The sequence below is a fragment of the Psammomys obesus genome, unplaced genomic scaffold, assembly GCF_907164565.1.
Source record: "Psammomys obesus unplaced genomic scaffold, mPsaObe1.curated_primary_1811, whole genome shotgun sequence".
Taxonomy (NCBI): domain Eukaryota; kingdom Metazoa; phylum Chordata; class Mammalia; order Rodentia; family Muridae; genus Psammomys; species Psammomys obesus.
In genome coordinates, this window is record NW_026596463.1 from 6,282,987 (window position 1) to 6,298,915 (window position 15,929).

Below are 15,929 nucleotides of genomic sequence, written 5' to 3' on the forward strand. Positions count from 1 at the left end.
AGATTTCAATGGTGATATAATAAGGAGTCCCAGGGTACTGGCAGTGGGGCATTTTGACAAGGCCCTTCTGATGAGAGAAAAGATAGGCAACCCAAAGGTTTACCCTGTAGCAATGAAGCAGTAGTGAACCTGTAATACAAATCCATGACACAGAAAAACATAAAGCTCTCTCTTGAAAGGAAGATTCTGTAAGAACATCCTAATTGGGCATGGTAGAAAGTGTCTTGACCCCAGTACTTGCGAGATAGAGATAGAGGCAGGAGAATCAAAAGTTTAGGGACATCCTCAGCTTTGTATCAAGATCCAAGCCAGCCTGAGCTAACATGAAACCCTCTTAAAGAGCCATACAAAGGAGACAGAGAGAAAGAGAGACTGAGACAGAGAGATTAATAAAAGGTATAAAGGGGGAAGGAAATAAAATCTCACTGTATTGGGTGGAGAAATAGATCATCCAGAGGCTGACAGGGGATACATTTTTGAGAAAGGAAGGGGACTATGTAGCCCTGCTGATCTGTAGCTATGTAGATTAGGCAGGACTCAAATACACACACACAGAGACACACACACAGGGTGGGGTGAGAGAAGTCGAGAGAGACGGGGAGAGAGAGTGCACAAGGACAGGAGAGCTGAAGGCTGGGAGTGCAGTTCAATACTGAGTATATGCAAGGTCTTAGGTTCAGTCAGCAGTATTGAAATATATGAAGATGTTCAAGAAATCTTCAAATGCCATCACTCCAGAGGCTGAGACACCGGAATTGCATGAATTTGAAAATAGCCTCTTCTGAATAGCCAGTTCCAGCAGCTAAAGTTACACATTGAGGCTTCATTAATAAATAAGTACTTGTGAAAGAGATATCCAGAGCTATCTCAGGAATCTTGTAGTCACTGCTGGGACACACAGCTTTCCACATCAAGTTTTTATGCAAGGCCTTTGATAAATCCTGTGTTCTACCTAAAAACCCAAGACATCATCACAACTTTGTGTAGACAAGAAAGTCAAAACAAAGTTGGGCTTGGTGGCACATTCCTTTAATCCCAGCATTCAGAGAGGCAGAGGCAGGTGGATCTCTGTGAGTTTGAGGCCAGCCTGATCTACAAAGTGAGTTCAGAACTACCAAGGCTACACAGAGAAACCGTCTCAAAAAAAGAAAAATGATTTAGATTTGATTTCCTACTAGTAAAGATATAAAGCAAGAAAAACTTTATAAAGATGTTGTTCTTTTTCTTTTTGGTTTTTATAATTGGATTTATTTTATTTTATTTTATTTTATTTTATATGTATGAGTAAGTTTGCTTGCAAGTATGCATGTGCACCACGCTTGTGCCCTGGGATGGTGAGAAGACAGGATCAGATCCCCTGGTTCTGAAGTGATGGATTGTTGCAAGACACTGTGGGTTGCTCTTTACCACTCAGCCACCTCTACGGCTGCCCGACCCAAATCAATTTTTATTATTACATATATCACAAGACAGTTGTTACACAAGTTTGTGAAGTGGGTTGTTAGTGTCACTTAAAAATTCTACAATTTGGAGGCTGGAGATAGGGTTCAGCAGTTAAGCACTTGCTGCTCATTGTGAGGACCAAAGTTTGCATCCTAGCACCCATATCAGGTGGTTCACAAATACCTCAAGTCCAGCTCCAAGGGAGCCAACACACACACACCAAACAAATAAACAGTCTAATGCTGGCGATACTTTTTAACTGTTTTATTTTGGTTTCTTCTATCTTTTCCTCCCTCCCACCCCACCCCCAATACTAGGTAGGAGAGAAAGAAGGTTAGAAAGGAGAGGAGGCTAGTTTTCTTAGGCTGCTTCTGGCTTCTTAGGGTCGTTGGGTTCTTTGGGGCAATACCAATCTCAGTCATCAGGATATCTAGCAGTCCAGCAAACAGCAAATGCAGCAGCCTTCTTCCTTCTCTGTCTCCTCGAAGCCTCTTGAAGCATTCTTTCCTGAGATCTGGTACATACCTTCTCCAAGTCCTCAGAATTCCCTAAATGCAGCTGGCAAAGACTACACCCCTCTCTGAGCTGCACAAGGCAGTTATCAGCTGTGGACAAACTAAAAGAGCTCCATATCCAACACTTGGGATTAAAACAAAAACCTGTTTACATAACTGAGTTTTTAAAGAAACCACAACTTCCATTACAGTCTAGTTTTCTCCATCTTCTTCAGGGTCAGGGTCTCACAGCATAGCCTTGGCTGTCCTGAAACTGTGCATTGTATGTAGACCAGGCTGCCCTCAAACTCAAACTCACCAAGACCTGCCTGCCTCTCCCTCTGGAATTATAGGCACACTCCTGGCCCTCTGGCATTGAGAGGTCTAATAACCCCAAAGCCCCCGAGACATGCCCAGAAGGCCCCAATCTGTTTGGCTATTCGGACTCCATGACAGACTTCATTTTCAACTTTGCATAACTAGGCCTGAGTTTCTGTTTCTCAGAACATAGAAAAACAGTTTCTGGAAAAACCACAGCTCATAGGCAGCCAGTCAGCTTAAAGGCTAACACTTGGGCTTGAGCTAAGTATAATGATTCAGCAAACCTGAGGAAAAGGCCTTAGCAATTCTAGGAAGTTCCTAAACATTTATCCAATCCCAAATCCACCCCCACCTCTTGAGTCACTACTAACCAATCAAGTAAAAGGTTACCTCACTCCTTCTGGAAATCTCCCTAATTGCTTTAAATTGAGCCTGCATGCTCATTTTGGGGTCGACATCCTAATAGTGGCCCCTGCATTCTGGAAATTTCCTGCAGAGTAAGTGCTCTTTGCTTTTGCATACCACCCGAGCCTGCGGTCTTCCTTCATCGATCCCCAGACTTCACAGCATAAACTTCCAACGTATTCTGTATGTACAGTGAACATCCCTGAACCACCACAACTCAAAAAATATATAATTTCAGATAGACAGTTAAAACACCCATACATGTAAAAATAAACTTTATTTATTTTATAACTAATATATATATATATATATATATAGTTATAGTTATATATAGCTTTTTTTGAGCATGAGAGTCTCACTGTGCAGTCCGACCACCTCAGTCTTCCAAGATTACAGTCACACTACCACCATACTGGGTTCCTTTTTCTTCTTAATGTGATTTTTTTTTTTAGGTGTTGGGATTCAAAACCAGGGTTTTGCATACTCTAAACAAGTATCGACCATTGGGCTATATTCCTGATCCATAGATGATCTTTTATCTCTAGGTACAATGAGGTCAGAGACTCCTCCTTCTGCCTTTGGTACTCAAGAAAGAGTTTGCCGAGCAGAAGTTTTGAGCAGGCTAGGGTATAATTTGGAGGCTAACAAGTGTGTGAGGCTCTCCGAGGTTAAAAGAACAATAAATAATAGGTAGTATACTGTATACTGCACTTGATCAGGCATTTCTTTTCTTATATGCACATGTGTGTTTTCGTGTGTGCACAAGCGCACTTGGCAGTCAGAGGACAGCCTTAGGTGTCATTCTTCAGGAGCTGTCCACATTTGATTAGGCAGGCTCTCTCGCCCAGCAGACTGGGATGGCCAGCCTCTGGGCCCCAGGGATCCACCTGACTGCCTCCACAGCTCTGGGGTCACTGTCAGGCAGCTACCACAGTCCTCTTAACACGGGTTCTGGGAAGAACGCCCGTCATTGTCACTTTACCAGACTCATAGTAATCCATTAGCGAAGAAACAAAAATCGCCTCCTCGTTTTACAGCTAAAGGGAATTTCTACAATGAAATAATGTACCCTAGTTAACAATACTACTTGTTAAAACTAGCCTTTTTTCTTTTCCTTCCTTCTTTCTTTTCTTTCTCCTCTTTTAGGGCTGCTCTTTCAATCCAGTCATTCCACCTCTCGACACTTCCTCTAAACTAGTTGATGCTATATGTTAATAACTGTAAAACTTAGGTAATAAGTACGTTAGGGTGCACCACCGCATCATCTATACTTTCTATGTATTTAAAATATTCCACAATAAAACTTAAAAAACAAAACAGGCAAATTCGGGTGTCTTGACCATCTCAGTTTGTAGTAATGGACAGGTAAGAAAATTAAGTCTCAGCTAAAGGAATGGAATCCAGAGGATGGATCTCCGGCTGTCTCTCAGGCTGGGCAAGCGCCCTCCCATAAGTCACCCCACCACCGCCCTATGCAAGCGTTTTCACTCATTTTGGCTCTTATGTAGGTTGTGAAGTTATTCTGAGCTATTTCCCACCCAACGCCAGAGCTTCAAATCCCTACATTTCTGCTTCTCCGGTGGAGGGCATCGGGATAAATGTGCAACGAACAGGCTCTGGAGCTTGCGTGAAATCCGCCTCTTCCGTCCTCGTTGGGTCGTTTTCCCGCCTACCTCCGGGTAGCTGCAGAAAGAGAGGGCTCAGTCACCTTCTCGCCCTTTCTGCCTCCGGGGGTGTGGCGGGGGTGAAGAAACGCTGGAGCTCTTTGTCGGAAAGTTAGGCGCACCGCGCTTCCTGCTCATTAAATGCCGCGCTGCTAGCATGGGGATGCCGGCAACACGGGACGCGAACCCGCGGGGCGGTGCAGCCGCTCTCGGGCTAGAGGTCCCGAGCGCGCACGCGCAGTGGCTCGCCGGCCACGCCGCGGTTGTTGTGGGTCGGTGGGCGGGGCGGCCCCGAGGTCTCCTGCGGGGCTCACCCTTCCTCGGCGCCCGGCGGCCGCGGCTGCCCAGCGGGCGCCAGCCGTTGCTTCCCCAGGTCGCTGTCCCCTGGGCTCCGGCCGGTGGTCGGCATGGCCCGTGAGTGTGCGGGCCGCCCGAGGGACGCGGGGCTTGAGGGAGGGACGGCGCCCCGCCGCTGCGGTAGGAGGAGGGCGGGACAGGCGCCCGTCTCCCGGGTGTGGGTGTTCGTGGGGTCCGCGCCCACGGAGAGCGCGCGCGACCGCCCAGCGGACGGCCCTGCCGAGTTGTGGCGGGGCCCGAGGTCTGAAAGCAGGAGCCTGCTGAAGAGCCCAGGGTCCCCTCCAGCTCTTTTGTTTGGGCCTCTGCTGGCTAGTAACCGGCAAACCGATCCGGGGGATGGAGGCGGGGCCGGGGAGGGGGGTCTTCTCTCCGTCTCTCTTCACACACCCATCAAAAGCCAGAATTTATTTCCACCGTCGCCCGTGTACATAAACCCTGGAACGGCTATTTTAAAAAATATTTTATTTATTCTTTTTATTTTGGTCTGGTTTTTCTAGACAGGGTTTCCCTGTGTGCCTCTGGCCGCCCTGGACCTTGCTCTGTAGACCGGGTCGGCCTCCGATAGAGGTCTGCCTGCCTCTGCCTCCCTACTTGGCGCTTTGCTGAGGTGATAATGTACTTAAGTTCTTGAGTGTTTTCACTTAAGCTTCCTCTTTGTCAACCTGGTAATAACTATTGGATTCCCTGCTTTCTTACTAATAAATATAAACAAGACTTTAAGACTCATGTAAAGGTGACTTTAATATTAATAATAATTTTGAGGATGGGAAAAGAGCATGACTGTTTATCATTGCAGGTGGAAATCAAAGAGAACTTGCCCGCCAGAAAAACATGAAAAAGACCCAGGAAATTAGCAAAGGAAAAAGGAAAGAGGATAGCTTGACTACCTCTCAGAGAAAGCAGAGGTGAGTAGTGCTAATACAATTTTCACATCAGTTGTGGTTTGACTGCTGTATTTTCAGAATGAATGGAGAACATGTTGAAACCCTTGCTAGAACTGAGCCTCGCCTACAGTACGGGTTAACACTGTGTATCTGTGTAGCCCCGAGTACACTGAAACCATGCGCAGTCATTATCCCAACCTGTGGAGGAAGAATTTCAAGCCCTGAAGGTGTCGTCTGTTTGTAGAGCATAGCTTACAGCTCCTACAAACTGTAAGAATTTTATTCCCCTTTAATCGAGAGGCAGAGGCAGGTGGATCTCTGTTGAGTTCAAGGCCAGCCTGGTCTACAAAACAAGTCCAGGACAGCTGGGACTCAGTTACACTGAGAAACAAAAACAAGGTAGAAAATAACAAATATCCTCCATCTATAAGCACTGTTAGATGCATGAGGTACAGTGTTTCCAAAGCAGGCAGCTTGCATCAAGGAGTTAGATTCAGGAGGGACTCTGATATAGAGATCAGTGTTCTGAAAATATCAAAGCCAAAGTATGGGCTTCTGGGGGTCCATTAGGGCTGGAGAGAATGTTTAAACATGGATTGATATAAGACCTTATGCTACTCAGAGGCCAACCTACAGACCTTGTCTCAAAAAAGTGGCAGGTATGTGCTGAGGAGCTTGCCCACCATGTGTAAGGCCCTGGGTTCCGATGCCAGCGCTTGAGATGACTGTGTGGAAGTAGTACGTAACTGCTGCAGAAGCGCTTTACTGTCCGGGCATAGTACTGATCAGTTGTAGTCCTAAGACTCAGAGGATGGTGTAGGAGAACCAGGAGGCGGAGGCCACCACATGACAGACAAGGTACTGTCTCAAGAAAAGAGAAACGCTTTCATTTTTGTTTACACTTACTGTGCGCGCGCATGCATGCATTTGTGTCTTGCCGGCCATCCTCCAAAGAAAATTGTTAATGAGGTTGCGGATTCCTATCTTTCAGAGTGGAGGAGAGGACCTGGAAACACAGTCCAGTGTTAGGTCACATGCACACTTGAGCTGCAGGTTCAATCCCCAGGGCCACACATACACAATAAAAATTTAATTTCAAGTCATAACTTGTATCATTATAACAAACAGTGGTAACCAGAGCACATGAATGTCATCCCCCTCACAAGCTTCATGAGGACAAGAACCTAGGCTGGTGATGGACACGTCTCAGTGTCACATGCCTCAGGTGCCTGAGGTCGTGGGTTCACTCCCCTGCACTGAAAAAAAAAGTTAACTTCATTCTAAAATTTAAAATGTTCTTCATGTGCTGGGGATTTAACTGAGGATCTTTTCATTTAGCTCTATCGCTGAGCTACATATACTCCAAACTCGAAAGTGAGATTTCATTGTTCAAGCAGAACTTGAGAAGTTAGGTTTGCTTCAGTGTGCCTTCTTACTGGTCTCAATCCTTTTACATGGAGATAACCTTGGAAACTCGGATGGCTACTAAAGCCAGTACTCTCAGCCCTGTTTTAATTTGTTTTGAGATGAGACTGGGCATTGAAAATAACACAGTGCCCTGAATTCAATCTCGGTCCTACAAAAAACCCAGAGTGACAGGAGCTTGTAATCCCAGCACTTGTGGGGTGGAAGCAGAAAAGTCAGAAGTTAAAGGTCATTCTCAGTTTATATCAAATTCAAGTTTAGGGCCAGGCTAGGGAGACCCTCTGTGGTTAAGGGAGCGTGATAGGGTTGAAGATGAAACTCATCATCCAGTAGAGCCTTTGCCCAGCATATATAAAGCTCTGAGTTTGATCCCCACTTTTTCTCTCCTACCCTACAAACACACTAAATCAATTTTTTTATGTTAAACTACAATGAGATCAAATCTCTTAATGTAGGAGGAATGTACACAGATAAACACTGGGGGAAGCGGGAACGTTAAACACACAGGCTTATCTCTACCGAGGGAAAGATGTATAAACTTTCTGCCCCGAAGGCTGTGAATGGACAATAGCCTGGTGACCTTTGTGCTGTCTGTGTGGCTAGGACACAGAGGCTCCCCCAGACCCTTATCTTGAGCCTGTTTGTCTCAGTCAGTCTGTAGGTCTATCCTCCTCTACACCCTTATCATGAGCTTGTTAATCATGAGCCCATTTCCTTGGTTAATCTGTAGAACCTATCTTTATGGAAAATGTCACTTGTACTTTACTAAGAATTTTAATGTAGTCATGTCTTAAGCTTTATTGTGTACACAGATTAAGTTAATTAATCTTTTTTCCAGATTGTGCTGTGCTACAATATGCCTAAAATAAACTACCGAGTCATAGACTCTCAAACTTTGAACCAGCATTGGCTAAAGTGCTTTCTTACCCCATGCAGCTGTTATTTTGCTGGCCTTTGTGGTCACAGAGACCTCACACCTTAAGTATCTCTTCCTTTTCCTTTATGATAGTTACTGTGTGTTTATGTGTGTGTATGTGCTTCTTCAAGTACTTATAAGTGGATGAGTGGATGAGTGAGTGTGGAGGCCAGAGGTTGGTGTCAAATATCTTTCCTCCATCACACTCAACCTGAAACTTTTTTTAAACAATTATTTTTAAGATTTATTTATTATGTTTTGCCAGAATGTGTGCCTGCGGGCCAGAAGAGGGCACTAGATCTTATTAGATAGTTGTGAGCCACCATGTTTTTGCTGGGAATTGAACTCAGGACCTCTGGAATTGCAGACAGAGCTCTTAACCTCTGAGCTACCTCCTCAGTCATCCACCTTAAATTTTTGACAGGGTCTCTCCTTGATTTGGCTAGGCTTGACAGTCTGATCTGCCAGTCTAAGCCCTGCCCCTCTAGCACTGAGGTTTTAGATACACACTACCATGCCCTGCTTTTTACATGGTAAAAAGCTCTAAACCTGCGTCCTAGTGCTTGAACAGCAGGAATTTTAATTACTGAGACATCCCCCCCCCCCAGCCCCAGTGACAGGTACTAAAAAAGCAATAAACTTGCTTTAAGTTTCTGTTAGCTCACCTTGGAGTAGAGAGTATAGATCAATGACCCTGAAATGTTCTTTTTACTGTCGCCAGGTTAGAAATGAGTATTTCTAACCTGTTTAGAAACAGCCATTGTTTGTTTAGCAAATGTCCACTCCCTTAAAATGTGCTAGATGTGACATATTATCTCTATCAATTATGACCCTAAAGTGTCTTCACACCAGTGTGAAGAGGAGAGTGAAGCTCTGGTTTGGTTTGAGACCCAGAGTTTCACTCTAGTATACAGTTGAACTTGTGATTCTTCTGCATCAGCTTTGCAATTCTTGTGCCAGGAAATAGCTGCCATATCTGGTTTGTGACTCTGAACCTGGGTAATTACTAAGGTCATACAGCAAATACTGCAGAGCTTGATTTGAAACAGAAAAGTAACTTTCACTGTTCTTTCCCACTTAATTCATTCCTCTGTAGATTCTCCTTTCTTTTTCCAGTGTGTTTATAGAAATGTCTTCTTATCACAGAAGTAGCCAATACTGAACTAAAGTCTCCTTCTTAATTTAGGTGTTAACATAGGAAAGAGCCCTGATTTTGAAATGGCCAGACCTTGGTATTTGTGCTGCTTTTTTATAGAGATTGTAAAAATTTATTTATGTATACGAGTATTTTGCCTGTATGTATGTGTGTGTGCCACCTGCATGCCTGATGCCCATGGAGTCAGGAAAGTCATTGGATCCCCTAGAACTGAAGTTACAGACAGTTGTAAGCCACCATGTTGGTTCCGGGGACTGAACTTGAGTCCTCTGCAAGAGCAGCAAGTGCAGTTAACTGCTAAGCCATCTTCCCCCTTTCTGTTTTTTGATGTGTTAAGAATTACAGGTTGAACTCTGGTCTAAATCATTTCTTTGCCTCTGTGTGTGTTTGTGTTTGGGGGGGGGGGGCTCTTTTTTTTAATATTAGTTACAGTTTGTTAACTTTGTATCCCTGCTGTATCCTGCTCCCTCTTTCCCTCCCAATCCCACCCTCCCACCCTCATCTCATCCCTGCCCCTTTCCAAGTCCACTGATAGAGGAGAACCTCCTCCCCTTTCATCTGATACTGGTTTATCAGGCTGCAAAGTCCTCCTCTGTGGCCTAGCAGGGCTGCTCCTCCCTCGGGGGGCGGGGTGTCAAAGAGCCCGCCATTGAATTCATGTCAAAAACAGTCCCTCTTCCCCTTATTAGGGTACCCACTTGGATACTGAGCTACCAAGGGCTACATCTGAGCAGAGTTTCTAGGTTGCATCCATATATGGTCCTTGTTTGGAGAAACAGTCAAATAAAAGACCCTGTGCCCAGATATATTTGGTCCTTGTGAAGACCAGAGTTTAGCACAATGTCATCAGAATGGATTTCTTTAGCAGCTGACAGGAACAGATGCAGAGACCCACAGACAAACACTAGGCAGAGCTCAGGGAATATTGAAGAAGAGGGTGAGGAAGAATTGTCACAGCCAGAGGGGTCAAGGACATCATAAGAAAAGGGGTTCTTAGGGACTCGCAGAGACTGAACTGACAATCAGGGAGCCTGTCTGTCTGACCTAGGATCTCTGCACATGTATATAATTTATTTTTTATAATATGTACATATAATATATACATATATAATATATATACACATACATATATACATATATATATGTATATATGTATGGGTCCCACTAACTCATGGATCTCCTAGCTCAGGTAGTTTGGTCTTAGTTACATGACATGTCGAAATTCAACCAGGGAGACAAGAGTTAAGAACATTTTTCAGATACCATGTATTTCTTTAATCCAATTTTAAGTGCTGGTTATTTTTGGATTTGTAAAAAGCTGGATTGTTGTAATTCCAAAACTAAGGAATTGGAGGCAAGGGGATCAAGAGCTCAAAGTCTTCTTGGCTTGAAGGCAATCCCTAGCTACATGAGACCTTGTCTCAAAAACAAACAAACAAACAAACAAAAAAAAAACCCCACAGAATTGTGACATTTATATTGTAGTTCTAGGTGTCTGTTAGGGCATATGGGAGACTTCCTAAATGCAGAGGCCATAACAGGTGGATTTCCAGGAGTTTGAGGCCAGTCTGGTTTACATAGTGAACTCAAGGGCAGCCATGGATACACAGTGAGATTCTGTCTCCTTCCTTTCCCTCCTTCCACCAAAATAAAAGAGCTTTGAGGTTATTTTCCCAAGGCCAGAGTAGCAGGGCATTCAAAGTAAGGTCTGACTTGAATGCCTTCCCAGTCTTTGCTTTTCTATTTGTCTCCATCTGTAGAAATGGAAAAACATGACTTCATGTCTTCTTCTAATGTACCAAAGGGGTTATATATAGGAAACAATGAGAGCATAATATTAGTTTTCCTGTGAAAACTTCATACCTTTTTCTCTATTGCAGGGACTCAGAGATCATGCAACAAAAGCAGAAGGTAGCCAATGAGAAGAAATCTATGCAGATAAGAGAAAAATGATGACTAGCTTTTTGAAAAACCTGGTGCTGTCGCCAGTGGGATGCATCATAAGCTCTAAGATCAAAATGTCTCGGTGACTATTACCTGAGTTATAACTTACCCTTATAAAACTGTCCATTTTAAACTGTACTTTTCAGCCTTACTAATGTTATGTTTTAAGACCATCTTCAAAAGAATAAAGTACTGACCATGCATGTAACATATTGGTGAATATTATTTTTATCTAAAAAAACATGTATGCAATTTGTTAAATCGGCAGTGTGTTACATTCTCATCGTCAGGACCACAGTACCTGACAAAGAAGTTGAAGGAGGAACAAACTGGCTTATGCTTCAGAGGATTTCACTCTTTCCCAGAAAGCAGAGCAGAGCAGCTCGGTTGATGGTAGTAGGGGCACATAGCAGAGGTTGTTCACATCACAGCAGCAGTCCACATCTGGACAGGAACCTGACTAACTTCCAAAGTGCCATTTCTAACCACCTGACCCTTCCAGTGGGCTCCATCCTATAAAGGTTCCATAGCCTCCCAAAGTAGTTCACCAGCTGGGGAGCAAGCACGCAAACTGTGACCTCTGCGACTTACTTGAGATGCAAACGACAATGCACAATGTGATGCAGGAGCAGGATCGCGTATAAACCTAGAATTTTCACACTTTGTTAAGTAGTTTGATTTGGCTTTTGGTTGTCTTTCAAGTCAGGGTTTCTCTGTGTAGCCTTGGCTGTCGTGGACTCCCTTTGTAGACCAGGATGGCCTCAAACTCCCAGAGATGGGCCTGCCTCTGCCTTCCAAAGTGCTGGGATTAAAGCCCTGCATCACTGCACCTGGCTGATGTTTTTGTTTCTGTTTTTTGTTTTCTGAAACAGTCTCATTCTGTAGCCTAGGCTACATAGCAATCCTCCTGCCTTGGCCTTCTGAGTTCTAGGATCGTGAACGCTAGCCTAAAGTAGATCTTTTAAGTTTTTGCTTGTTATAAATTTTCTTAAAATTTTAAAGATTTATGGATTGCGTATGTGTGCTACAAAGGCAAATAGGGATCAGAGGACAACTTAGGGGGATCATCTCTCACCTTCCACCTTATGGCTCCGGGAACTGAGCTCAGCCAGGTGGAAAGTGCCTTTATCAACTAGGCCATCTCACTGCCCACCCCCAACTCTGTGTGTGTGATGGCACCTGAAGGAGATCAAAGGACACATTGGAGGAGTTAGTTCTTACCTCCTGCTTGTAGCAGGGTCTCATTTCTGCTCTGCACCGTTGTCCTGGCAGTTGTATGCCCGCCTCCCATTTGCAGCATGAGTGCTGAGAGCACAGATGCACAGCGCCACGTCCAGCTTTTTGACATGGGCTCCGGCAGCTGAACTCAGATTGTCACACCTGTGCTTCTACCTTACTGAGCCCCAATCATTAGGTTTTCTGTGACAGGGCTGGGGTTAGCAACAGAGTGCTTGTCCTAGTTCAATGTCCAGCACCACACACAAACTAAGTTCCAGTTATATAATTTTTGCTCTGTATCCAGCGGCTTTACTACAAGAATTTATATAAATATAATAGAAGTTTAAGAGGATTTAAATAAAAGTTTAATAGGATTTGATAGTTGTTATAAATTAGAAAGTACACAAATGTCAAGCAATTAAAGGGTTGAGACATGAGAGGTTGTGGATGGTTCAGTGATTAGGTATTGGCATACTTATAAAAAAAAACTTTTATTTACATTTCTTGTATCTTTTTCACCTTTTTCCACCCTAATCCCTTTCAACACCCCCAAACCAGGCAGGAGAGAAAAAGGGTTAGTGGGAGAGGGGGCACAGTTCTCTTAGCTGCTTCCTGCTGGTTAGGGTCATTGGGATTCTTGAAGCTACGTCAATCCTCGTTTCAGGAGATCTTCAACTTCTTGTCTCACAACAGAAACAAGGGGGAAGCAAAAGCATTGTTCTTTCTCTCTGTTCCACTCTCTGGGCTCTGGCCTTTATTCTCTCTCCAGAGTCCTCAGATTTAAACTATCTGCAGCTGGCAAGGAGCCCCTCTCAAGAGCCTACATAAGGCAAATAGTCTGCTGCTGTGGACCATCTGAACCAGTCCACATCCCACACCTGGGAATAAACAAAAACACGTTTACATCCAGACAATTAGGAGTGCTTGGTGCTCTTCCAGGTTCCTCATGTCCTAGCACCTACATCAAGTAGCTCAAACCTAACTGTAACTCCAGCTTCAGGAGATCTAACACCCTTGGGCACTCTCCCATGGGCTAAGGGGAGTGTGCACACATAGAAAAGCACACTTGCATACATACAAATACAAATAAAATGAAAACAAACATCCCCCAAACAATAAACCCCTAATATAGACTTGGCAGATTATGAGATTTGTACATGCTACCATCTTTGTCAGGATTTTTTGGAGGAGCATCTTAAACAGGGAAGATGATTTCCTTAGATGATAATGACCTTTTTTTTTAAAAAAACAAAACAAACAAAAACAAGCCAGGTATAGTGTCATATCTGTAATCTCAGACTCAGGAGGCTTCGGCAGGATCATTGGCATAAGTTTGGGACCACAAAGTGAGACACTGTGTCAAACAAACAGGCAGGATAGATGGCTCAGCAGTTAAAAGAATGTACTGCTCTTACGGAGGACCTGAGTTCAGTTCCCAGAACCCATGTCAGGCAGCTCAAACCACCTGTAACTCCAACTCCAGGGTGATCGGACACTTCTGGCCTCTCTGGGCACTTGCACTCATATGCACATATGCACACACACACACACACACACACACACACACACAATCAAAAATAAAACTGAAAAGCTTATATTCTTCAGTAAAAAATAAAATACGTCACTAAAGTTCAAGTAAAATATCTTGAATGTCACAATTAAAAACACTCAGAACATTTATTAAAGTGCCTCATACAGTTTTATGTGCTAACAAATTTGTTACGTAGTAATTGTTAGGATTCAGATCTGGGACAAGCAGATCTGAGGTGCACATTTAACCAAAGCATTAAACCGTCATTTATATAGTCTAACTTGGCTTGAATGGGCTCGTTTTGTTGAATGTTAGAATCCCTATTAGTAATTACAAGTTGGGTTGGGACACATTTTAGAGATGGCCCGTCTATAAAAACCCCACTTAAGCCGGACATGGTGGTGTATGCTCAGGGTCGGGACTTGGGAGGCTGATGGGGCAGGGCAACCTATCAAGGTCCTGTCTCAAATAAACAAAACCACTGAGAAGAAGAACAACAAGCAGAGATCGACATTCTAAATAACTTCATACAGGTTTCAGCTTACACACTTTTTTTGGTTTAAGTCATGGGTTTTGTTTTTTTGAGACATTGTTGCACAGTGTTCCTTTGTGTGAATATTCCCTAACTTAGCTAGGGCATTCTGCTTTTCACAGACTCTTGCATTGTTCCCAGCATATTATGAATAATACTAGCATAGGTTTTTTTTTTTTTTTTTTTTTCTCCATGCAACACTGAGAATTGAAACTAACATTTGCATAATGCTATGCAAATAAAACTATGCATTCGAAACTAACATTTTACTGCTAATACACAGACCCATATAAACATTTATGTATTAGAAATATGGTGATCATAAGCAATCATAATTATTGAGTAATACCTAGCAATAGGATGTCTTAGGCGTGAGATGTGCACACTTTCTGAAGGTACAGTTATTTGCCATGGAATGACTTTGAAGTCAATTACAGATCACATATTTAGCAATTGTCTCATAAAATCCTTATTGCTTAATGCTGGGCACAGTGCTACTGTATTCCTGTAATCCCAGTACTGAGGAGGCTGAGGAAGATGAACTTGAGACAAACCTGGACTATAAAGGCCCAGCGGTACAGCCCTTTGCTGAGATAGATAGTACATGTGATAGAACATATGCTTCACATGCATGAAGTCCCCAGTTAAATCCTCAGCAGCAGCAACAGCAAAGCATGTAGGCATGTTGGTTCATATAAGTATGCTAGAAGTTTACACGAAGAGAAAATAGCCTGTCATGTTTCTCATTTCTCAGAACAGAAATCCCTGCTGTTAGGTGTTGAGTCACACGTTACTGGACCACAAAAATAGTTGATTTTTAATAGCCAAGCCATTTTTCAATTCCACTATGAATGTGGGAAGGTTCCACTGCTCTACACCACCAGTTCCTTCTGGGGGGGGGGGGGTGATATCCCAGAGAACAGCTAGACAAAGATGGCTCTCCTGGGACAAGTATGGAGGCGAACTTTCTAGCTCTGGTTCTTTCTGAAGCCACTGGTAGTATTATCATGTTACTCTTGCTTAAACATTTTAATTTATTTGTCTGTTTATTTAGAGACAGGGTTTCTCTGTGTAGCCTTGGCAGTTCTGGACTCACTTTGTAAACCAGGCTGGCCTCAAACTCACAGAGATCCGACTGCCTCTGTCTCCCTGAGTGCAGGCATTACAGGTGCGTGCCACCATGCCTGGCTTTAAGCATCGTATTTTCAGTCTTGTAAAATTTCTACCTTTTGGTTATGACAGTTTTAAACTAAAGGCCTTATGAGATAAGGATCCCAACTCCTACTACACAAAACCAAAGCCTCCTCTCTAGCCAACTGGTAAATGAGGGAGGTTTATGGTCCTTCTTAGGCAGACCACTCCCTCATTAACAAAGAATTTATAGAAGAACGATCACTTTCAGCTCCTTAAAAAGATGTCTGGAACCACAATCCAGAGGATTATGGCAGGACACTAGGTTATCAGTCCCAGATATTTTGCTCACAGCCATAGCTAGGAACATTCGTTCTTTACAAATGACCTCCATTGCCATCACTTTGGGTGTGGCCCTGTCCCATTTTTTTTTTTTACTATGGGACACAAGAACTCAGAAATTTCACTGGGTACTGTTGGGGTGCCCTATTGGAAATGCCCTGTTCTA

General features: G+C 43.6%; 1 protein-coding gene across 1 annotated transcript; it reads left to right on the forward strand.

Annotated features, from left to right (window-relative positions):
- Nucleotides 1-4,385: 4,385 nt before the first annotated feature.
- Nucleotides 4,386-11,217, forward strand: Serf1a (small EDRK-rich factor 1A). Its single transcript, XM_055598429.1, has 3 exons — nt 4,386-4,741; nt 5,481-5,589; nt 10,946-11,217. The coding sequence occupies exons 1-3, from the start codon at nt 4,735-4,737 to the stop codon at nt 11,016-11,018; spliced, it is 189 nt and encodes a 62-aa protein (XP_055454404.1). The 5' UTR covers nt 4,386-4,734; the 3' UTR covers nt 11,019-11,217.
- The last annotated feature ends 4,712 nt before the right edge of the window (nt 11,218-15,929 follow it).

Excerpts from the sequence above, each read along its gene's own strand:
- Serf1a (XM_055598429.1), top strand. Across the intron at positions 5,590-10,945 it reads ACCTCTCAGAGAAAGCAGAG|GGACTCAGAGATCATGCAAC; the intron begins GTGAGTAGTGCT and ends TCTCTATTGCAG.